Below are 21,819 nucleotides of genomic sequence, written 5' to 3'. Positions count from 1 at the left end.
ACACCACAACCGACTTGCTCCCTTTATACTATCCTACGCTTATGCTGGATCCTTACTCCATATACGGCTATTTGCCCCCTTACACAAATATATATATATAGATAGATAGATAGATAGATAGATAGATAGACATCATCCGTAGGCCATTTATATAATTTGCTACTGTCAATTTTCTGCTCTAATTATATCAAGGTATTTAACCAGAATAAAGGTACGTTTATATTAGCTTTACCTGCAATTATTACTCATGTTTATGATACAGATATTATTGACCTTAGAAAGGTCCTGGATATAAGTTTGCAGTCATATTGAACTAAATTAATCCTAAAATGGACCCTATCAATTTAACATATACAGTTAAATCAAAGCAGTTTACTTGACTGTTTCTCGGATATTTCTTTTAATGGTGTCCACAGATCCACTCATGGTAGTAAATGATAATATATCCCTGAAGTAATTATGCTGTTTGTTTTATTGTTATTAGTTTGGTAATAAAAACAAACAAAAAAAACATAAAAAGTGTATAGAAAACCTTAACCTCTTTACATTTGCTTCTCTTGTAAATCTTGATGCATTTTCCAGCACACTCAAAAAAAAAAAAAAAAAAGATTTACAAGAGAGAATTTTCACTTGAAAAATGTGTTTATTTTATAAAATAACACAGTGTGCTAAGAAAGATTAACAGTATCACATGTGGTGATGCTAAATGCATTTTTCACAAGCTTCCAATATATGTAGCTACACGGTTTACTTAACTTATTGGAAAAGACTAGCATGTCCATACATTTCAAAAGCATAGTTTTATTTCACATTGATACATTATTTTTCTATCATTTTTAATTATGAACAATACCTGCAGTTAGCCTTTTACAGTGCATTTCACTACCACATCAGTAGATGTCATAATTATATAATAGCTTTTGCACACACACACACACACACCTTTACTAACATTATACATATACCCATACAATAGACACACCTGGGCATAGACATTCATTAATAAATACATGATTCATAAGTATAGTGCTCACAATTAATTACTGCAATCTGTATAAATAGATATACTGCATATACATGCAATGTAAACTTATTGGACTTGTTAGACCTCATCTTTAAACTCCATCAATGCATTAATAACATATACATCCTTAAGATAATTGAAATTCTAGGAAGCAAGAACCTCCTGAAATTTTAGATGACCATTCAAATATAAAAGCTGTTGTGAAATATTTGGGAGTAAAAATCTTTACCACTTTAAAGAGACTCCTTCTGTCAAAAACTCCTATTGTACGTGACTGCTATTCACAGCTTGTTAGTTTTTATATTCTGGATACATTATTTTCTATATTACCGTGCAACAAAACAGAAGCGCCTCCTCTTATATGTAAATAGAGCACACTGCAATGTACTACCCTTCTTCGACGCAGTGAAATACATATTGTCCAATTCTCCAATGAAAGGATGAAGCTCAACATTATCTCCAACAGTTATTACCTGAGTACACACATTTTTCTCATTATGGTACTGTTGCATATTTGCACATTTGGCAATGACAGTACTTTCTATGTTTGTAAAGACTGCACAGTGCTACAGGTTATCTGGAAAATATTCATCAGAAATGTAGCTCTATCACCAAATTCCATTTCACGCATTGGAAGATACATTGTGGTGAGAGTTTCCATTTTGTGACTCCATACCTTTAGAGATTGGTTGATCCATGATCTCAGAACTGTCAGATAATTTGGCTCCAAATTTATCTCCCTTTGATGGCGCTCTTGACGGTATACACATGTAACACAAAAACTTAAAACATGTCAGCAACCCATCCGAGATACTTGATGAAAATAGTTTCTTGCAGGGATGACAAAACTGATAGAAGATCAACATAAACAGCACAGCGATACAATACCCAATAAGCAGCTGCAAGACCAACAGAGGAGCACAGACATAGATGTAAATATCTGTTTTGAATATGTACCATAACAATAATAGGGAGGCATTTTCAACAAACCGTAGCATATAATACACTGCCATGCAGTACCAGTTTTGAGATTTGTTGATTAAATCAGAATCATTTAGTTTAAGTTGGACCGCAGACCAACAGAACATGTTGATTCCAGCATACAGGAAGGTAAGACAGCATAGAACCATGGTTGTACCGACCCTTGATAGGGCCTTTTCTATGTTTTCAGGAAAAGGAGATTGGCTCTTCCAGAAGAGGATCCATGGGTAAAAGAAGAAAATGAAAAAGTTTAGCAAAACAACAGGCAGGGTCCAGATTTGTAAAACTGAGCTAAAGAGGACAAGTACGGTGACTCTGGTAGCAATCTCAAACACTCTCCAAAGAAAAATGCAGAGGTAGGCAGCTGGTCTAACGCTGATATCATAATCATCATACTTGATTTTGATGGCCAAGATGTTGCACCGCAAGGCTCCATAGACAATGGACAGTAGAGAGATGCTCATAAATATGGCTGAAAAATCAATAAGAAAATGTTCCGTTAAACAACAGGTTTTATGGTAGTAGGGGATTTGAATGGACACTATAAGCACTAAAGCAACTTTAGCATAATGAGGCAGTTTTGTTGTGTAGATCAATTCTCTGTAATTGAGGATTTAAATCACTTTGTTTATACAGCCCTAGACAAACCTCCTGTGACTTACACAGCCTTCCTAAACACTTCCGTAAGAAGAACCTAGATATTTCAGGTTCCTGTATTGCACAGTCTGTTTAATCTAGACTTTCGTATCTCCTGCTCTGTTAATAAACTCATAGACACTGCAGGAGCCTCCTGTGTGATTCAAATTGAATTTACAGCGCAGAATAAAGACTTCTAAAGTAAAATAACATCTGATTTAAAATAAAACTATTTGGGTTTTTTTTCAAATCCAGGCTGTGTCAGGTACAATTAGGTGAGGTGTGGTCAGGGCTGCATGGGCAGAAACAAATTTGTTTTAACTCCCAAATGGCAGAGAATTTAGCAGTGAGACTACAGTGGCATGATCTATACACCAAAACTGCTTCATTAAGCTAAGGTTGTTTGGATGCCTATAGTGTCCCTATAAAACTTTTTTTGATAAGGATACATAAGCTAATAAACAGAAGTAGTCATGAATGATGCTTGGAGTTGCCATTTACATTTATAATTTAAATTACATGGATAACATAGGGCAAAAACCTTAAATATAGTGTGAACTACAATTTGATACACAGTGATCAGTGTATAACTAATCATCCACTATATTATTATTTAGTTTTGTGTTCTTTGATAAATCATGATGATAAATTGTTTGTCTGATATTATCTTGCAATAAGAATATTATATATAAATATATATTATTGAGAGGAGTTCCTTACATTTGTTGCTGATACCTATACTTGAAATGCAGGTGCAAAATTCCGTTCCCTGTACTGAAGCATTCTAAATTCCATAGTCAGCAGGTACAACTCATGCTCAATAAATATGTGGCTCTGGGAAGGGACACCTCTTTGGAATGCCACAATCAGTCAATGCTAGTTCCCTCACAGATATAATAAATATGCTGATATAATGTGCCTATGTTCCCATTATAAGATACATTTAGCTCTTTCCAAAGTACCTCCTTTATAGAGAAATCACAACCTTCAAGCCAAAGCTGAAAAGAGAGCAAGGGAAACAGACCCACAACCTCCATCCCAGTAGAACACTGCAAGATTGATAAAAGAGACAGGCTAGTTTACTTGTCTTAAATATACCTAGTAAGTATCCAAATCCATATGTAGATCTTTATTTGAATACTGAGTGTATATCATGGTATGAGTGCATGGCCAGCAGGTTTAATAGATATAATTCAGCAGATGAAAAGACTGAACAAGCCTTTAGAAGTCACAGCAGTAATCGCTTTATTCTTGTTTACTCATGAATGTAGACAGCTGAGAACAAAACATAGGCTCTCCTTTATAAAGCTAGAATCACAAACCGGTATAATTATTTCTTCTCCCTGTGACATCATAGAGAGAGGGAGAGGGCTTACAGCTGTACCAATTTTTATTCCAAATGTCTGCAGCTATAAGCAACAGAATATAAGGAAAGATAGACAGAGGGGCTCCTTGTTTTATAATCTCTGCATGAAGTATTGGTGGTTATGGCACTTCAATAGTCCCTTTAAAAATAGTGCTGTAAAGGACATATCTAGGTGTACAACAGTCGAGTATCAGTCAAGTATCTGTAATGACAGCTGAAAACTGTGTCTTTTATCAGGAATGCAGGAATGACCTTTTTAGGTTAGTGCAAAGAGCATCACAGTGGCATTGTTAGCATCACATGTCAAAATAATAACTACATACAGTGAAGTATGCTTAGGGCAAGCTGCTAAATCAAGACCAAAACAGATTTATTTGAAAAAACAATATGCAGACCAGTGGACTTGCACATTCTTTTCGAACTTGGATATATTGGTCAATTTATGCAACACTGTTATCAATTCAAAATTGATTCCCAATAAACCACTTAATTTCTCTGTATAGTAAATACATTCTAAATGCACTACCCACATAATAATGGGAATACTCTGCAGCTGGGCTGTCAGTGATTATCACATGCAAATAGTAAGAACACTGTCCCTTTAAATAAGAATAATCTATTATTATCATTTACACTTGGCTATCGGTGGCTCATTATAGACATCTAAATGTGTATTCATTTTGTAAGTTATCAGTGCTTATATAATGATTAACCCTGACTAGGTTGAGTTTTGTTTTTTAACTATTTTCCCACTGGCTGCTTGTGCTGCCATCATGCAGATAGTTGGTATTTTAAATTTTGAATCATGAAACATATTAAACAGTTTGTCCTTTCGGCCACTTTGTTTGTTTCCTGCTACCTTCATATGGTTTGGTATTTCAGACAAATCGACAATCTCCTAAAATTTGGGCAAATTGCTATTCGTTCAAACCCGAATATGCAAGTCTAGAATTGTGCTTAGGACAAGCTGCTAAATTAAGACCAAAATTGAAAAAAATATGTAGATTGGTGGACTTGCACATGATTTTCCAACTTGGATATATTGGGGAATTTATGAAACACACATCTATAGGAGAAGAAAACCCTGCCACAGGCTCCAAAGCCCTACAATGTGCTTTGTAACTGTATCTTGTCATATTATTTAATTACTACATATACATTATTATTTTTTATGAAATTGTTTATAAAAGCAACACCTTATAAGGTGGATGCTTGTCAGATAATTAGCATTAATGAGTAATGGTGTATATTTATTGTATTTAATAAATGCTGTCATCGATTTCCAAATAGACAGAAGTGATAACGAACTGATGACTTACACCTGGACAGGGTAATGTACTGCTGCAGTACACTAATATAGAGCTGGAGTGTCAGCTGTGGTGCCGACCCCAGGAAGGCCTGGATGACTGAGGCTCGGCTGAAAGCAGATCTGTGTGTAAACAACTTCCCCTCAGCTCGACCCACTTCTTTCTCCACTTCATCTGAGCAGCCTCCCTTGGGTAGCTGCCTCTTCTTGGTGATACTGACATAAGGCTCCTCTATTTTATCAGCCCTGAAGTAAATGTAGAAGACTTCCACACACCTGTAAAATATGTGGACATACGTGTTATTTTACATACACCGTTTTACATACATCACCATAAAGGAAGAACATATTTATCATGTTGTCAAATAGAGAATAGATTGTGGTGTTTATTGCTATCTTGCAAGCAAACATTCCTATACATCAGTTAAGACGTGGTACCCAGTGTCTGTTATTATTTATACTAAAAGCCGTAAGCCTTACAACCAGATTGTGTACAGACATTGGTAGAAATATCTGGTAACTGCATTTACTTACCTTTTTATGGGATAAATGCCTAGTATTCTTAGCTATTATGGTAACAATATATGAGGGTTCTTAAGGCTATTTATCAATTGTTTATAAAACCATAATCAAAATAATTAATGATGTCTGTGCTGTGACCAACATTCTGTATTTATTAGGCATCATTTTGTGATGTAATTCCAGTAAAATACAAGTTTAGCAGGCTAAGATTGCCACAAGGCATATGTATGTATATGTGTTTGTAGTATCAGTTGGTTAATTACACGTAGCTAAGATACTGTCATCACTGTACTGACCAGGTGCAGGAATGTAAGAACTGGAATTACGCGTCCCTCTCCTTTGTATCAGATGAGCCACGTGGTTAGACCGGATGGATGAGTTTAGACTCTATTCATTAAATAGGTTAAGGGTATGTGTGGGTGTAGTTAATTGTGGGAGGAGCTACAGTGCTATATAAGGAATGTACTCTATGTATTCAGTACTCAGACTTTGCTGTATTTTGGTGACGCTAGTCCCTCTGAGTCCCGATCGGTGATCCAATAAAGAATCTCTTCCTTCCTGAAGAAACCTGTGTCCATCTCTCTGTGCTTGGCTTCCGTCAGTTTCTCCGGTATCATTTGGTGCATTGGCCGGGAAGCTCATCGTTCAACGGTAGCTGAGAGGCAGAGGCGTGAGACGGTCTATCTTTGCCCACGTTCTCTACGGCTGCACCCCTGAACTTCTGCGTGGACCTCCCTTCGTCTCGGCGCCACTGGTCTGTTGTCCAGGAGATCATCGGCCTCTACGTGAGAAGTGCTGGGGTGTCCCCGTCGATGAGTGTGAACTCAGGTTCAGGAACGAGGAGGTAAGACAACTGCTGTTTTAGACGGCAGGACCCACTAGGGGTATACCGATTGTGCGGTAGGCCCAAAGGGGTTTTGAATCTGTGTATCTGCCCCCTCTGTCGGAGGGAAGGAGCGAAGGCGCACCGCTCGATCGAACGCTCTTTAGTCAGACCGTTTGATTTGGTTAGTCAGGCGGGGTCCTGGTGTAAGATAGCCCTAGCCGGACACCGGTGTCTTGTCTAGACTAGCGTTCTAGGGTGTATATTACGTTCGCTAGGTCGGAGGGACCGGGAGACTAAGCGGCGCCTGTGTAAATTCGGTTCGCTAGTTCTCATCCTATCTGGGCTAAGTGGGAAGGCGTGTAAATTTGGAACCCACTAGACTTTTGATAGTACGACTAAGAGGCGCCTGTGTAAATTCGGATCTCTAGCTCGTTGTATAGTGCGACTAAGAGGCGCCTGTGTAAATTCGGTTCTCTAGCTCGCTATGTATATGTGGTGATTGGGCAGTGTGGCTAACCAAAACGGGTGTATATAGTTTTAGGTAGTCCATTCAAGGTACTGGCCAATAGTTTAGTTGGGAATTGTAAATGTGTTAACGATTGTTTTAGTAAAGTGTATATCTTGTTAGATAGCGCGAGCTCAGCCGTCTAGCGAGAGTGTTAATAGTGTGTTGCTGTATTATAGTGCACGGTACCATAACCCTGTATATTTACTGACATTATATAATAAGTACTAATCATTGTCGTCCATTGCATGTTTAACACCATAACCACTAATAATTGTATTGTGACCTTAACTTGTGCTTTGACCTATGCTAACCGTACTGTAACCGCTATTTGTAAAAGACGATGTTACTGGGGTGTGTTATAGACGGGTAATTCGTATATAGAGAATTATAGCGTGGGTGACTGTGTAGTTACGCCAAAGGGCATAATATTGATTATATAGTGACTGGTGTAGCAGCTGTGTGTGTACGGGAATTCCCTGAGTGTTTATTGTTATTGTGTACGTTTCACTTGGTAACCGTACCACGTGGTGCTGTTGCCAGAGGAAACGGGTGTGACTGTTGAATAGTACGCGTGTATAGTATTCGTTGTCGACGACGTTCCATTGTTAAGTATGGGTGCGTCGCAGTCAACGATTCCGGATCCCTTAGGATGTATGGTTAAGAATTTTAAAAAGGGATTCAAAGTTTGTGATTTTGGGGTAAAGATGTCTCCTGTACGTTTGGTCACTTTGTGTACTAGGGAGTGGCCTACTTTGGTTGCGGCATGGCCGCCACGTGGCAGTTTGGATCCAACTCTGGTACAGCGCTTACACGTGGCTGTATCGGGTAGGCCTGAACTTTACGGCCAGTTTCCTTATATTGACTGTTGGAGACAGGCCGTAAATGACTCGCCAAAATGGCTCCAGACATGCCACGAGGAGCAGTGTCGCCTCATGGTAGCTAGGACTTGCTCGTCCACTAGGACTGGTGTTAGGCCCATTTTGGACACGCCCCCTGAGTCCGAGATCCCTTTGCCGCCCCCTTACTTTCCGTTAAGAAGAAGTGACGCAAACGCAGGAAGTCCTGCACCCCTCCCCTCATTACCCTCATCCACTTCCGCTTCCTCCTCCAGTACAGGATCCACCCCCCCTCGTACTAAATCTCCCCTTCTGGAACCAGAATCCACCCCCATTAGAAACGAATATCCTGATTTGGCGCCACTTCAGACTTCCGGTCAAGCTTCATCTAGCTCGGCTCGAAGTGTTTTATTTACGACCTTTTCCCAAAACCGACCTCCCACATCCCCATACCCTATCTCTCCCCGACCGGAACCCATGACTGACGCCTCTCTACGTAGCCCCATCCAAACCCGACAGTTGACTGGTGCCCAACAATTAAAGCACTATCAGATGCCTCTTCGCTTAAATCCCGGGTCAGCTTATATCGATGCCGCAGGTCAAATGGCACACGCTGACCCTGTCTTCGTATATGTCCCTTTCACCACTACCGACCTTTTAAACTGGAAGACCCATAATTCCTCGTATACTGAGAAACCACAAGCCATGACTGATCTGTTCACCTCAATAGTACAGACACATAATCCGACATGGGCTGATTGCCAGCAGTTATTAATGACTTTATTTAACAATGAGGAAAGGACAAGAATAAATCAAGCAGCCATTAAAGCATTAGAGGATAGAGCCCGTGCTTTGAACCAAGCTAATCCAGCAGCATGGGCCGCAACACATTATCCCAACACTGATCCCGATTGGAACGTAAATGGTGCTGATATGGTTCAACTCAGAGCCTATAGAGACGCTATAATTGCTGGCATGAAAGCCGGAGGAAAGAAAGCCATTAACATGTCGAAGACAGTTGAGGTGATCCAGAAAAGCGATGAAGCGCCCAGTGTCTTTTATGACCGATTATTGGAGGCGTACCGCTTGTACACCCCCTTTAATCCGGAAGACGCAGACAATTCCCGAATGGTTAACTCCGCCTTTGTCAGCCAAGCTTACGGAGATATTAAGCGCAAGCTACAAAAGTTAGAAGGGTTTGCAGGTATGTCAATCTCCCAACTAATGGAGGTAGCTAATAAGGTCTATATGAATAGGGAAACAGAAAGCAAGAAAGAGGAGGAGCGCAAGATGCGTAAAAAGGCTGATATGCTAGCGGTAGCGATCGCAGGCGTAGATAAACGGGGCCCAGATAGAGGCAATAATAGATGGAGTAGGGAGCCTTTGAGTAGGGATCAGTGTGCGTATTGCAAGGAAGAAGGGCATTGGAGGAACGAATGTCCGCAAAGAGAGCAGTACGAGAGAGACCAACCCAGGGCAGGCTACGGAAACTTTAGAGGCAGAGCGAGAGGTAGAGGAGGCCCCGGAGGGAGTAATGGGTATAGAGGGAGTAATGGGAACAGAGGAAGTGTTAGGGAAGATAGGTATATTCCAGCAGCGCAAAGGTCCCGCGATAGAGAAGGTAGGGACTTTGTAGGATTGGCTGACACTGTCATGGAGGACTATTGATACCGACCGGGCTCCATCCCCCTTGGTCGAGCGGAGCCTATGGTCGATGTATCAATAGGGGGAAAAAGGAGTGCGTTCATGATCGACACTGGTGCTGAACATTCAGTGGTGACTAATCTAGTTGCTCCTCCATCTGGAAGGACTATTACTGTGATAGGAGCAACTGGAAGAAGTGCTGAAAAACCGGTTCTTAAAAGTCGACTCTGTACATTGGGAGGCCACGTAGTAAAACACCAATTCCTTTATATGCCTGAATGTCCAGTCCAATTGCTGGGACGTGATATGCTATCAAAATTACAAGCGCAGATTACGTTCCTACCAAATGGAACAACATCCTTAAAGTTTAATGGACCTTCAGGTATTATGACTTTATCCGTACCAAAGGAAGAAGAGTGGCGACTTTATACAGTGTTGACTAGCCAAAACCCTAGGAGTGATGAGACATTGTTTAACATACCAGGAGTTTGGGCAGAGAACAACCCACCAGGACTGGCCCGCAATATTCCACCAATAAAAATTGAACTAAAACTTGGGGTTTATCCAGTAAGCCTAAGACAATACCACATCCCACAGAAGGCTAAGAAGAACATCCAATCCTATCTGGATAAGTTCATACGGTATGGTATCCTAAAATTCTGTACTTCCCCCTGGAACACCCCATTGCTGCCTGTTCAAAAGCCCGGTACAGATGAGTATCGACCTGTACAGGACTTAAGAGCAGTCAATGATGCGGTTGTTAGCATACATCCAGTTGTACCCAATCCATATAACCTGCTTGCTTTAATTCCGGGCGGGGCTACTTACTTCACAGTCTTAGATCTCAAAGATGCCTTCTTTTGCCTCCGAATTGCCGCAGAAAGCCAATGTATTTTCGCTTTCCAATGGGAGAACGCTGTAACGGGCTCAAAACGCCAAATGACTTGGACAAGACTGCCCCAAGGGTTTAAAAATTCACCTACCCTATTTGGTTCAGCCCTAAGTCAAGATCTATTGGATTTCGAGTCCATCCCAGGAGAGTGTGTATTGTTACAATATGTAGATGACTTGTTGATAGCAGCAGTTACAAAAGAAATCTGTCAGCAAGCAACGCACGATCTACTACATATTCTCTGGAAGGCAGGATACAAGGTGTCCAGGAAGAAGGCTCAGTTGTGTTTGCCAACTGTCAAGTATCTGGGATTCCATATCTCTGAAGGTCAAAGGATTATGGGGCCAGAGAGAAAAGAAGCTGTCTGCCAAATACCAATACCCAAGAATAGAAGACAAGTGCGAGAATTCTTGGGGGCAGCAGGCTTCTGTAGGATATGGATTCCCAGCTATGCGATACTGGCAAAACCTCTGTACGCAGCCATCAAAGGTACAGAGCACGACCCCTTCTTATGGACCCAAGAACAGCAAACGGCATTTGAAGATGTGAAGAAGGCTTTGATGAGTGCCCCAGCATTAGGTCTACCTGATCACACACGACCATTCTACTTATATGTACACGAGCAAAGAAGAATGGCTGTGGGAGTATTGACACAGTACTTGGGATCATGGCAAAGACCTGTTGCCTACATGTCTAAGCAACTGGATGCAGTGGCCAGCGGACTTCCACCTTGTCTAAGAGCCGTAGCTGCAGCCGCCCTTCTAGTAGCTGAAGCCGATAAACTCACTCTGGGTCAAGAACTTTATGTACGAGTCCCACATGCAGTACAGACGTTGTTGGATTACAAAGGAAATCATTGGTTTAGTAACAGCCGTATGACCAAGTATCAAGCAATGTTGTGTGAAAACCCAAGAGTGCATTTAGAGACTGTAAACACCTTAAATCCAGCTACCCTTTTGCCACAACCTACTGAAAGTCAACATGATTGTTTGGAAGTAATGGATGAAGTATTCTCAAGTAGACCAGATCTTCGTGATTTTCCCATCCAGAACCCCGATGTTCAATATTACACCGACGGCAGTAGTTATGTGAAAGAAGGGATCCGCTATGCAGGATATGCAGTGACAACAATAGACAAGGTGATAGAAGCTCGGCCACTGGCGAAAGGAACATCAGCACAAAAGGCAGAATTAATAGCACTAACACGAGCGTTACAATTGGCTGAAGGTTTAAGAGTAAATATCTATACGGACTCTAAGTATGCGTTTTTAACCACTCATGCCCACGGAGCTTTGTATAAAGAAAGAGGACTACTGAATTCAGAAGGCAAAGAAATCAAGTACGCAGCCGAAATCCTACAACTATTGGAAGCAGTGTGGGAGCCGAAAGAAGTCGGTATCATACATTGTCGAGCGCATCTGAGAGGAGATGGTGATGTAACCAAAGGAAATCGGATGGCAGATAGTGCAGCTAAGCGTGCTGCTGAATCAGGAAGACAGGAGTATGTAGGGCATATAGCTGCTCTTATACCAACTCCACTGTCCCAATGGACTCCAGTTTATACAGCTCAAGAAGAGGAGTGGTTAAAGACTGAACCGGGAAAGTATTTGGAGAACAAGTGGTATCAGCTAGAAGATGGAAGAATAGTCATACCAGCATCACTAGCGGTAGAAATTGTCCAAAATTATCACAACGGGACACATTCTGGGAGAGACAGTACAGAAGAATCTCTCAGGAAACATTTCTACATACCAAGATTGTCCAACTTGACTCAGGCCATTGTACGCAGATGTGTAACGTGTGCTAAGAATAATGCAAGACAAGGACCAGTAAAGCCACCAGGAGTTCAGTTTATGGGGGGACTCCCCATGTCCGATCTACAAATAGACTTTACAGTGATGCCTAAGTCGGGTGGACATCGTTACCTGCTGGTAATTGTGTGCACCTATTCAGGCTGGGTAGAAGCATGTCCTACTCGTACAGAGAAAGCAGGAGAAGTTGTGAGATTCCTGCTACGAGAAATAATACCCCGATATGGACTACCCTGTTCTATAGGATCGGACAATGGTCCAGCTTTTGTTCATCAGTGCCTACAACAACTGACTCATATGCTTGGTATAAAGTGGAGGCTTCATACTGCATATAGACCCCAGAGTTCTGGTAAGGTAGAGAGAATGAATAGAACTATTAAGAACCAGTTGGCTAAAATGTGTCAGGAAACCCAACTTAAGTGGAACGTTCTCTTACCTATAGCTCTATTGCGAATCCGCAGTACCCCTACCAGAAGGATGGGCCTCTCTCCTTTTGAAATTATGTATGGGCGACCACCTCCCGTACTTGGTAACTTAAGGGGGGATTTGAGTCAGTTGGGAGAAGGAATTACCCGGCAGCAGGTTGTAGAGTTGGGTAAGACTATGGAGGAGGTACAGAAATGGGTACAAGATAGATTACCTGTGAATATTTATCCCCCTGTTCATAGTTATCATCCAGGAGATCAAGTGTGGATTAAAGAGTGGAATAATGTACCGTTAGGGCCCAAGTGGAGAGGTCCTTATGTTGTTCTTTTGTCTACCCCTACAGCGATAAAAGTAGCAGAAGTGACTCCGTGGATACATCACTCCAGGGTTAAACCAGCAGCAGTCGATTCTTGGCAAGTTACAGCAGATCCAGAGAATCCCTGCAGGATCCGGTTGAAACGCACTACTCAGTCGGAGTAACGAGGAATTATTGTGGATTACAAATTTTATTGTTACAGGTGTGAGTGAGAAGGCCATAATAAAGCCTGTCCGCTTACCATCACATAGTGTATAAGCCAGGAAAGTCTCGAAGGGACACCTGTGAAGATGAGCAGAACTCCATTCCCTGCAGCCCCTCACATCCTGGAAGCTGAGGCGCCATCGCACGGACGAAGACTGAGGATGACGGCGAAAGATGTGCTTTTGATAGTGTTTATTTATATGTGTTTTTATATTCAGGAAGGTAGAGGTACCGACACTCCTAGCTGTGAGGTATGCATTAAGACTACGAGAACAGGTAACCATATTTCCCAAACCCTAATTTGGCATTCACAATACGAATGTAAAGGAGATGTATCGAGATGTAGATACTTAAATATAGATTATAGTGTGTGCCATTTAGGAGTAGGAGAACCTAAGTGCTTCAGTCCGGAGTATCAGCCTCGTACAATTTGGTTGACTCTCAGGAATGGAGATCCTCAGGGGACCCTAATTAATAAAACGGTGTTAGAATCCGTACATTCTTCGGGTGTTCTGCTATTTGATGCGTGTAAAGCGATATCGAGTGGTAGAAAGCCGTGGAATGTATGTGGGGATCTTAGATGGGAGAGGACGTATGGGTCTAACGATAAATATATTTGTCCCAGTAGCAAAAATAAATATGTAAGTCCTAGATGCCCAAATAGAGATTATAACTTTTGCCCATATTGGTCTTGTGTGGGGTGGGCAACTTGGGGACAGACAGTAGACAAAGACATGATAGTGACTAAGTTGCCGACTAGCCCTTATTGTAAGTCTATGGAATGCAACCCAGTCCATATACTCATTAATAACCCCGACAAGTTCTTAGATAAGTATGGAAATTTATTTGGGTTTCAAATATACGGGACGGGTTTAGATCCTGGGACATTATTGTTTATAGGAATAGAGACTGATACGGTATCCTCCCAGACTCATCAAGTATACCATTCCTTTTATGAAGAGATGAGTATAGATAATAAGATCCCCCATAACGCTAAAAACCTGTTCATTGACCTAGCTGAAAGTATTGCCGGTAGTCTTAATGTTACCAACTGCTATGTGTGTGGAGGTACTAACATGGGAGACCAATGGCCTTGGGAAGCAAAGGAGGTAATGTCCGGTTCTGAGGCAGTTGACCAATTAATATCTACACAAGCCGATTATCATATGAGTGTTAGAGGTAAATCTGAGTGGAGATTAAAGACCTCCATCATAGGTTATGTTTGCATAGCAAGGAAAGGAATAATGTATAATACTTCTGTAGGAGAATTAACTTGTCTAGGGCAAAAAGCTTATGATGATGATACAAAGAATACAACTTGGTGGTCGGCTTCAAATGTCTCAGAACCATCTAACCCGTTTGCTAGATATGCCAATTTAAAGGATGTGTGGTTTGATCTATCCATCACATCTACTTGGAGAGCCCCAGCAAATTTGTACTGGATCTGTGGTAAGAAAGCCTATTCGGAGCTGCCACAGGACTGGGAAGGGGCATGTGTGTTGGGTATGCTCAAACCATCCTTCTTCTTGTTACCGATTGAAACAGGTGAGACTTTAGGTGTTAAAGTGTATGATGTGAATCATAGGAAGAAAAGGGGACCCATAGAGATAGGCGCCTGGGAAGATGATGAATGGCCTCCCCAGCGTATTATAGATTACTATGGGCCAGCCACGTGGGCTGAGGATGGTACCTTTGGTTATAGAACCCCTATTTATATGCTCAACCGTATTATAAGATTACAGGCGGTGGTTGAGATTATTACTAATGAGACCTCACAAGCACTCAATCTTCTAGCGAAGCATAACACCAGGATGAGGACAGCAGTCTACCAAAATAGATTAGCTTTGGATTACCTTTTGGCAGTAGAGGGAGGTGTATGTGGGAAGTTTAACCTGAGCAATTGCTGTCTTCAAATAGATGACGAAGGGCAAGCAATAGCTGAGCTTACTAGCCATATGGTTAAACTAGCGCATGTGCCTACTCAGGTATGGAAAGGGTACAATCCAAGTAGTTGGTTTGGTAACTGGTATGAGTGGTTTGGAGGGCTTAAGGCAGTGGTAGGTGGAGTCCTACTGATTTTACTGTTGTGTCTACTCCTACCGTGTCTTATACCCTTAGTAGTAGGGTCTGTGCAAAGCCTGATAGGAAGTATAGCAGAGAGGAAGGCTGCTGCACAGATAATGGCGATATATAAGTATAAGGCTCTAGATCAGGGAGAACCAATGCAAGAAGATGAATGTTGAAGATTCACATCATAAGATAAGTCTGGTCTGGTTCATGGTAACCTGAGGTATATGCAAACCAAGGTTAAGTGATGCCTCAAGTAATTGTGAAATATCAGAGGCATCAAAGGGGGGAATGTGATGTAATTCCAGTAAAATACAAGTTTAGCAGGCTAAGATTGCCACAAGGCATATGTATGTATATGTGTTTGTAGTATCAGTTGGTTAATTACACGTAGCTAAGATACTGTCATCACTGTACTGACCAGGTGCAGGAATGTAAGAACTGGAATTACGCGTCCCTCTCCTTTGTATCAGATGAGCCACGTGGTTAGACCGGATGGATGAGTTTAGACTCTATTCATTAAATAGGTTAAGGGTATGTGTGGGTGTAGTTAATTGTGGGAGGAGCTACAGTGCTATATAAGGAATGTACTCTATGTATTCAGTACTCAGACTTTGCTGTATTTTGGTGACGCTAGTCCCTCTGAGTCCCGATCGGTGATCCAATAAAGAATCTCTTCCTTCCTGAAGAAACCTGTGTCCATCTCTCTGTGCTTGGCTTCCGTCAGTTTCTCCGGTATCAATTTAGTTTATTGACTGTTTATAAGGAATGTTATAAATTGTTTTCCAGTTTATCTTTGATCACACAATATACTTAGCAGTAGTAGCAGTTTCTTAAGGATAATAAGGACATTTAAAAAAATATAAAGTGAACTAAAACAAAGTAAGGGAAGAAAAAATCTAAACGTCAATAAAACTAAAGGGTGTATTTTAATACGAGGACTAGGTGTTATTTTTGTTTTGTATGTGCTAATTCTTAATCCATAATCTTTATTTCTTATATATTTTGGTCTTTACAGCAGCACCACTACATGGAAATGCATGTTCGAGGTCTGCCCATAATTCCCCCATTTTTGTATAGATTTGGAATTTAAACCAGATTCCTTTTGGGCTGCACACCCCAATAGTTCACTATAGGCACCCCTTTGGAGGTGACCACAGAAAAGCTTAAATTGTGGAGTCACTGGAAGCAGTTTAAGCAGTAAATATTGTAGTGATATTGTAGTAATAATGTAATAGAGCAGCAGGAAATGCTAGCAGAATGCTTGGTTGTATAGGGAGAGGTATTAGCAGTAGAAAGAGGGAAGTGCTCATGCCATTGTACAGAACACTGGTGAGACCTCACTTGGAGTATTGTACGCAGTACTGGAGACCGAATCTTCAGAAGGATATTGATACCTTAGAGAGAGTTCAAAGAAGGGCTACTAAACTGGTTCATGGATTGCAGGATAAAACTTACCAGGAAAGGTTAAAGGATCTTAACATGTATAGCTTGGAGGAAAGACGAGACAGGGGGATATGATAGAAACATTTAAATACATAAAGGGAATCAACACAGTAAAGGAGGAGACTATATTTAAAAGAAGAAAAACTACCACAACCAGAGGACATAGTCTTAAATTAGAGGGACAAAGGTTTAAAAATAATATCAGGAAGTATTACTTTACTGAGAGGGTAGTGGATGCATGGAATAGCCTTCCAGCTGAAGAGGTAGAGGTTAACACAGTAAAGGAGTTTAAGCATGCGTGGGATAGGCATAAGGCTATCCTAACTATAAGATAATGCCAGGGACTAATGAAAGTATTTAGAAAACTGGGCAGACTAGATGGGCCGAATGGTTCTTATCTGCCGTCACATTCTATGTTTCTATGTTTCTATGTTTAGTTAGCATATTAATCTCCCATGTTAAAATAAGTGTAGGACCCAACTAAATTGGGGTAGTGGGCTTAACACATTATGACCATATGGTGGAACTGAGACCATATGGTGGAACTGAATCCCCATATTTGTTTGCTAAGATAGGTGATTTTAAGTAACCTTGTAAAATTGTAATCATTATTTTTTTATGTGTGCTGTTCCTTAATCTGTATTTTGTATATATTTTGTTCTTTACAGTAGCACCTCTACTTAGAAATGCATGTTCCAGGTGTGCCCCCAATTACTCTTGACAAACTGTGCACTCATTTGCTATAATACACTGTTAGTGGGTTTAGAAAAACATAAGTTTCCCCCCTTTTTAAGTAAGCCTTGTATTTTAGAATATTTATATGTAGTAAAAGATAATACATTTAGGGCGATACTAGCATCACAGAGGCCTGGGTGCAGACATTTGATACCCAGGTGGGCGTGGTCATCTTGCTAATTCCTCCCCTTTTCAAATGTCCAGTCCAGACATGAATGGCAACAACTCCACCTCTCCATCTATAAGTCTCGACTACTTTGAAATCAGACACAGGCTCACTGACGTTCATACACTTTCACTGAGAGACACACACTATTGCTGACAGACACACTCTCACTGACAGACACAGACTCTCACTGATTTGAAACACACTCACTGACAGACACACACATACAAAAACACACTGACAGGCACTCACTGACAGAAACACTGACACACACTCTCAATGACAGACACACTCTCACTGATTTGAAACACACTCACTGACAGACACACACATAAATAAACACACACTGACAGGCACTCACTGACATAAACACTCACTGACAGACACATACACAAAATGAAAGACACACTGACACACACTCTTAATGACAGACACACAAGCTCACAGATTTGAAATACACGCACCAACAGACATACTCACTGACAGACGCACTCTCACTGACAGACACACTCACACATTTACACATTTGAGCACACACACTCACAAATTAATTTTATTTCTTGTAGTTTTATCTTATCTTGGTTTTTTTTTTAGGCCCTTCCTTCCTCTCTACCTTTGGGTGAGTTGGTGTGAATCCTCTCCCTGGGGTCCAGTGGCTTTTGTAATCTTCCAGTTCCTCATTGTGCCTCTAACGTTGTGTAGCGATGCCGGGGCGGTAGTTATTAGAGTGGTGTTTTATTCTGGCTCCTGGCATTGCTGCATGGCATGAGATAGCAGTGTGAGGAACAGGAAGAGCAATAACATCAGGTCCCCCTCGCCACAGACTGTCTTCTGTCTCCTTCACGTATTTTGTCAATCTCTTGAGGTATTAAATAAGAATATTATACGCAAAAAGGAGTTATAACAAAAATTCAAATATGTGTACAAGCAAAGCGTGGATAAGAAAGGAGCACTTTAACTTTAATAATCACAAGGGCAGAAACTCCTTGCTCAAAGGATGAACATTTTAATTCTAAAAAGTCAATGAGTTGTTTAGTCCCTTATATTAGTGTTCACGTGGCAGTAGGGCAAGGATTCCGTATCTTTCTTCTGTTGCTGTGTCACCAAATAATATTCAGATTATGTCATCTTCCTGACATCGCCTGGAAGTAGATTACATCTGATATCGGTGATTTAACAATGGGGTGATAAGGGCTGCATCATATTTTACCTATCTTGTTTGCCCTTGAATGATTTGAAGATCATTCTAACACAGATAACAGAAAAAAAAAATAATAATAACATTCTAGAATTTAACATTTTATGTGAAAACTTTCATGCATTCTACACAACTCATTGTGATTACTTCACACATTATATTCATAAATGTTGTAATATGTAGCTACATTGTAAGTTATCGCCAAACACTCTTCACCAGGAGAGGAAAAGGTTGTGGAAAAACTCATTGTTTACCTGTCAATAACCATAAAACATTTTAGCTTGCTGAACACAAAATATGACATAGAATAGATGGATATGTGTTACATTTATTTTTTGTATTCTTTTCAAATCCTTCATAAATATATAAAAATGGTATAAAACTCATTGAAAGCATTTTCAGAAATAAAGAATATAAAAAAAACAACTTATTTAGCATAAATAGGACCAGTTTAACATGTTTTTATTTATAACACATCAATGATCAGTTGTCTCATGTCTTGTTGAACTCTCCTCACAACATCACATGCAATAATATATACAAACCACAAACCCTGTTATGATATACAAAACAATGTTATCCATAAGATCTAAAAGTGGCTATAAAACACCTATTAATCGCTTGCCCTGTTTTCTTTCCCAGAATTCTATAATGATTTATTGGCTCAATGGCTGTATCTGACATTATGCTAACAAAGATAATTTGACTTTATTGGAATTCTGATAACTGATTTCTGTTCATTTAAAATGTCAAGTAACCATTTTTACTTTGCTGAAAATTGAATACTTTATTCGAATATATGCAGCACTATAAGAGATCAATATTGTTTTGGAAATTATAATTTTTTTTGTCATTATTATTATTACTATTAATACTTTTACTAAGAGTTATTTGCACAAACATTGAATATCTATTTACATATACTTTATCAGGGCTGAAGTGCCAGAGGATAATTCCCAAATTATTTGTCTTTTTAAATTGCTTTACTGACTGGGGATTGGCAAGATGCAGGGGATGATGACAATGCAATGCAGAGAGGGTGAAATAAATCGGGAAGAGTGGAACAGGAACAGCCTCTCCTAAATCCCTTGTATCCTTACATGTACCAGCATTAGGTTACAATGAGGTAAGTTAACCCCCTGCTGCCTATAGGCCCCTCCTCACCTGACCAGGGGTCCCAGCTGCAGCAGGTGCAGTAGCAGTACCAGGGGTCTGTCCCTGCTGAGATCCCGGTGGACAAAGATGAGGCAGATTTGCACCAGCAAGCAGGGCAGCAAGCAGAACAGGAGGGTCAGGTCCTGCCAGATCCTGTCCCCGGCCAAGCTGTATGTGAAACACAGGTAGAGGGCCGTCACTGTCTCTGCCACAAACAAGGAGACTGACACCAAGACTGAGCCAGGGAATTTCATACTGGCCTGACAGGGTGTGTATAATAGTAATAATAATAATCCGCAGGCTGGGGTAGCGGTATCAGTCAGCTGCAGACAGGAGAACACACCACTTATCCACCCATCCCCTGCCCTCCCCCACCAGGCTATGTCTCTATCTCTCTCCCCCTTCACAATCAGGAGCTTGGCTGCAGTGATACTGCTGGTGGCTTTGTGCACTGTTATAGCTGGCTTACAGGCACAGTGCTGTATGCAGACACTGCACAAAACACACACTGCAACTAGTAATAGACATACTGCACCAGGTGCCAAACACACACTGCAACTAGTAATAAACATACTGCACCAGGTACCAAACGCACACTGCAACTAGTAAACATACTGCACCTAATACCAAAAACATACTGCAATTAGTAATAAACATACTGCACCTAATACCAAACACATACTGCAATAAGTAATAAACATACTGCACCAGGTACCAAACACTGCAACTCGTAATAAGCATACTGCACTTAATACCAAACACACACTGCAAATAGTAACACACATACTGCACCAGGTACAAAACACACACTGCAACTACTAATAAACATACTGCACCAGGTACCAAACGCACACTGCAACTAGTAATACAAATACTGCACCAGGTACCAAACACACACTGCAATTAGTAATAAACATACTGCACCAGGTACCAAGCACACACTGCAACTAGTAATAAACATACTGCAACAGGTACCAAACACTGCAACTAGTAATAAACATAATGCACATAATACCAAAACACACAGACTGCAACTAGTAATAAACATACTGCACCAGGTACTAAACACACACTGCAACTAGTAATAAGCATGCTGTATCATGCACCAAACACACACTGCAACTAGTAATAAACATACTGCAACAGGTACCAAACACTGCAACTAGTAATAAACACAATGCACATAATACCAAACACACACTGCAACTAGTAATAAACATACTGCACCTAATACCAAACACACACTGCAACTAGTAATAAACATACTGCACCAGGTACTAAACACACACTGCAACTAGTAATAAACATACTGCACCTAATACTAAACACACACTGCAACTAGTAATAAACATACTGCACCTAATACCAAACACACACTGCAACTAGTAATAAACATAGTGCACCAGGTACCAAAGACACACTGCAACTAGTAATAAACATACTGCACCAGGTACTAAACACACACTACAACTAGTAATAAGCATACTGCACCAGGTACCAAACACACACTGCAACTAGTAATAAACATAGTGCACCTAAATCCAAACACATACTGCAATTAGTAATAAACATACTGCACCTAATACCAAACACACACTGCAACTAGTAATAAACATACTGCACCAGGTACTAATCACACACTGCAACTAGTAATAAACATACTGCACCTAATAACAAACACACACTGCAACTAGTAATAAACATACTGCACCAGGTACCAAACACACACTGCAACTAGTAATAAACATACTGCA

At 40.6% G+C, this 21,819-nt stretch overlaps 1 protein-coding gene across 1 annotated transcript; it reads right to left on the bottom strand.

Moving 5' to 3' along the window:
- Window positions 1–673: 673 nt before the first annotated feature.
- Window positions 674–20,447, bottom strand: XK (X-linked Kx blood group antigen, Kell and VPS13A binding protein). Its single transcript, XM_063444621.1, has 3 exons — window positions 20,075–20,447; window positions 5,327–5,589; window positions 674–2,477 (listed from the first exon to the last, which is right to left on the bottom strand). Exons 1-3 carry the CDS (start codon window positions 20,317–20,319, stop codon window positions 1,648–1,650), a joined length of 1,338 nt encoding a protein of 445 aa, XP_063300691.1. The 5' UTR covers window positions 20,320–20,447; the 3' UTR covers window positions 674–1,647.
- Window positions 20,448–21,819: the final 1,372 nt, after the last annotated feature.

Source organism: Pelobates fuscus, chromosome 1 (assembly GCF_036172605.1).
Source record: "Pelobates fuscus isolate aPelFus1 chromosome 1, aPelFus1.pri, whole genome shotgun sequence".
Taxonomy (NCBI): domain Eukaryota; kingdom Metazoa; phylum Chordata; class Amphibia; order Anura; family Pelobatidae; genus Pelobates; species Pelobates fuscus.
The sequence above is the reverse complement of the archived record's forward strand: the minus strand, read 5'-3'. Positions and strand labels throughout refer to the sequence as shown.

Bases quoted from the DNA above. Each gene is read 5' to 3' on its own strand.
- XK (XM_063444621.1), bottom strand. From the start codon at position 20,319: ATGAAATTCCCTGGCTCAGTCTTGGTGTCAGTCTCCTTGTTTGTGGCA. The intron at 5,590-20,074 runs GTGAGGAGGGGC...CATATTTTACAG, and splicing joins CAGCTGGGACCCCTGGTCAG to GTGTGTGGAAGTCTTCTACA. The intron at 2,478-5,326 runs GTAAGTCATCAG...TTGATTTTTCAG, and splicing joins GTACATTACCCTGTCCAGGT to CCATATTTATGAGCATCTCT.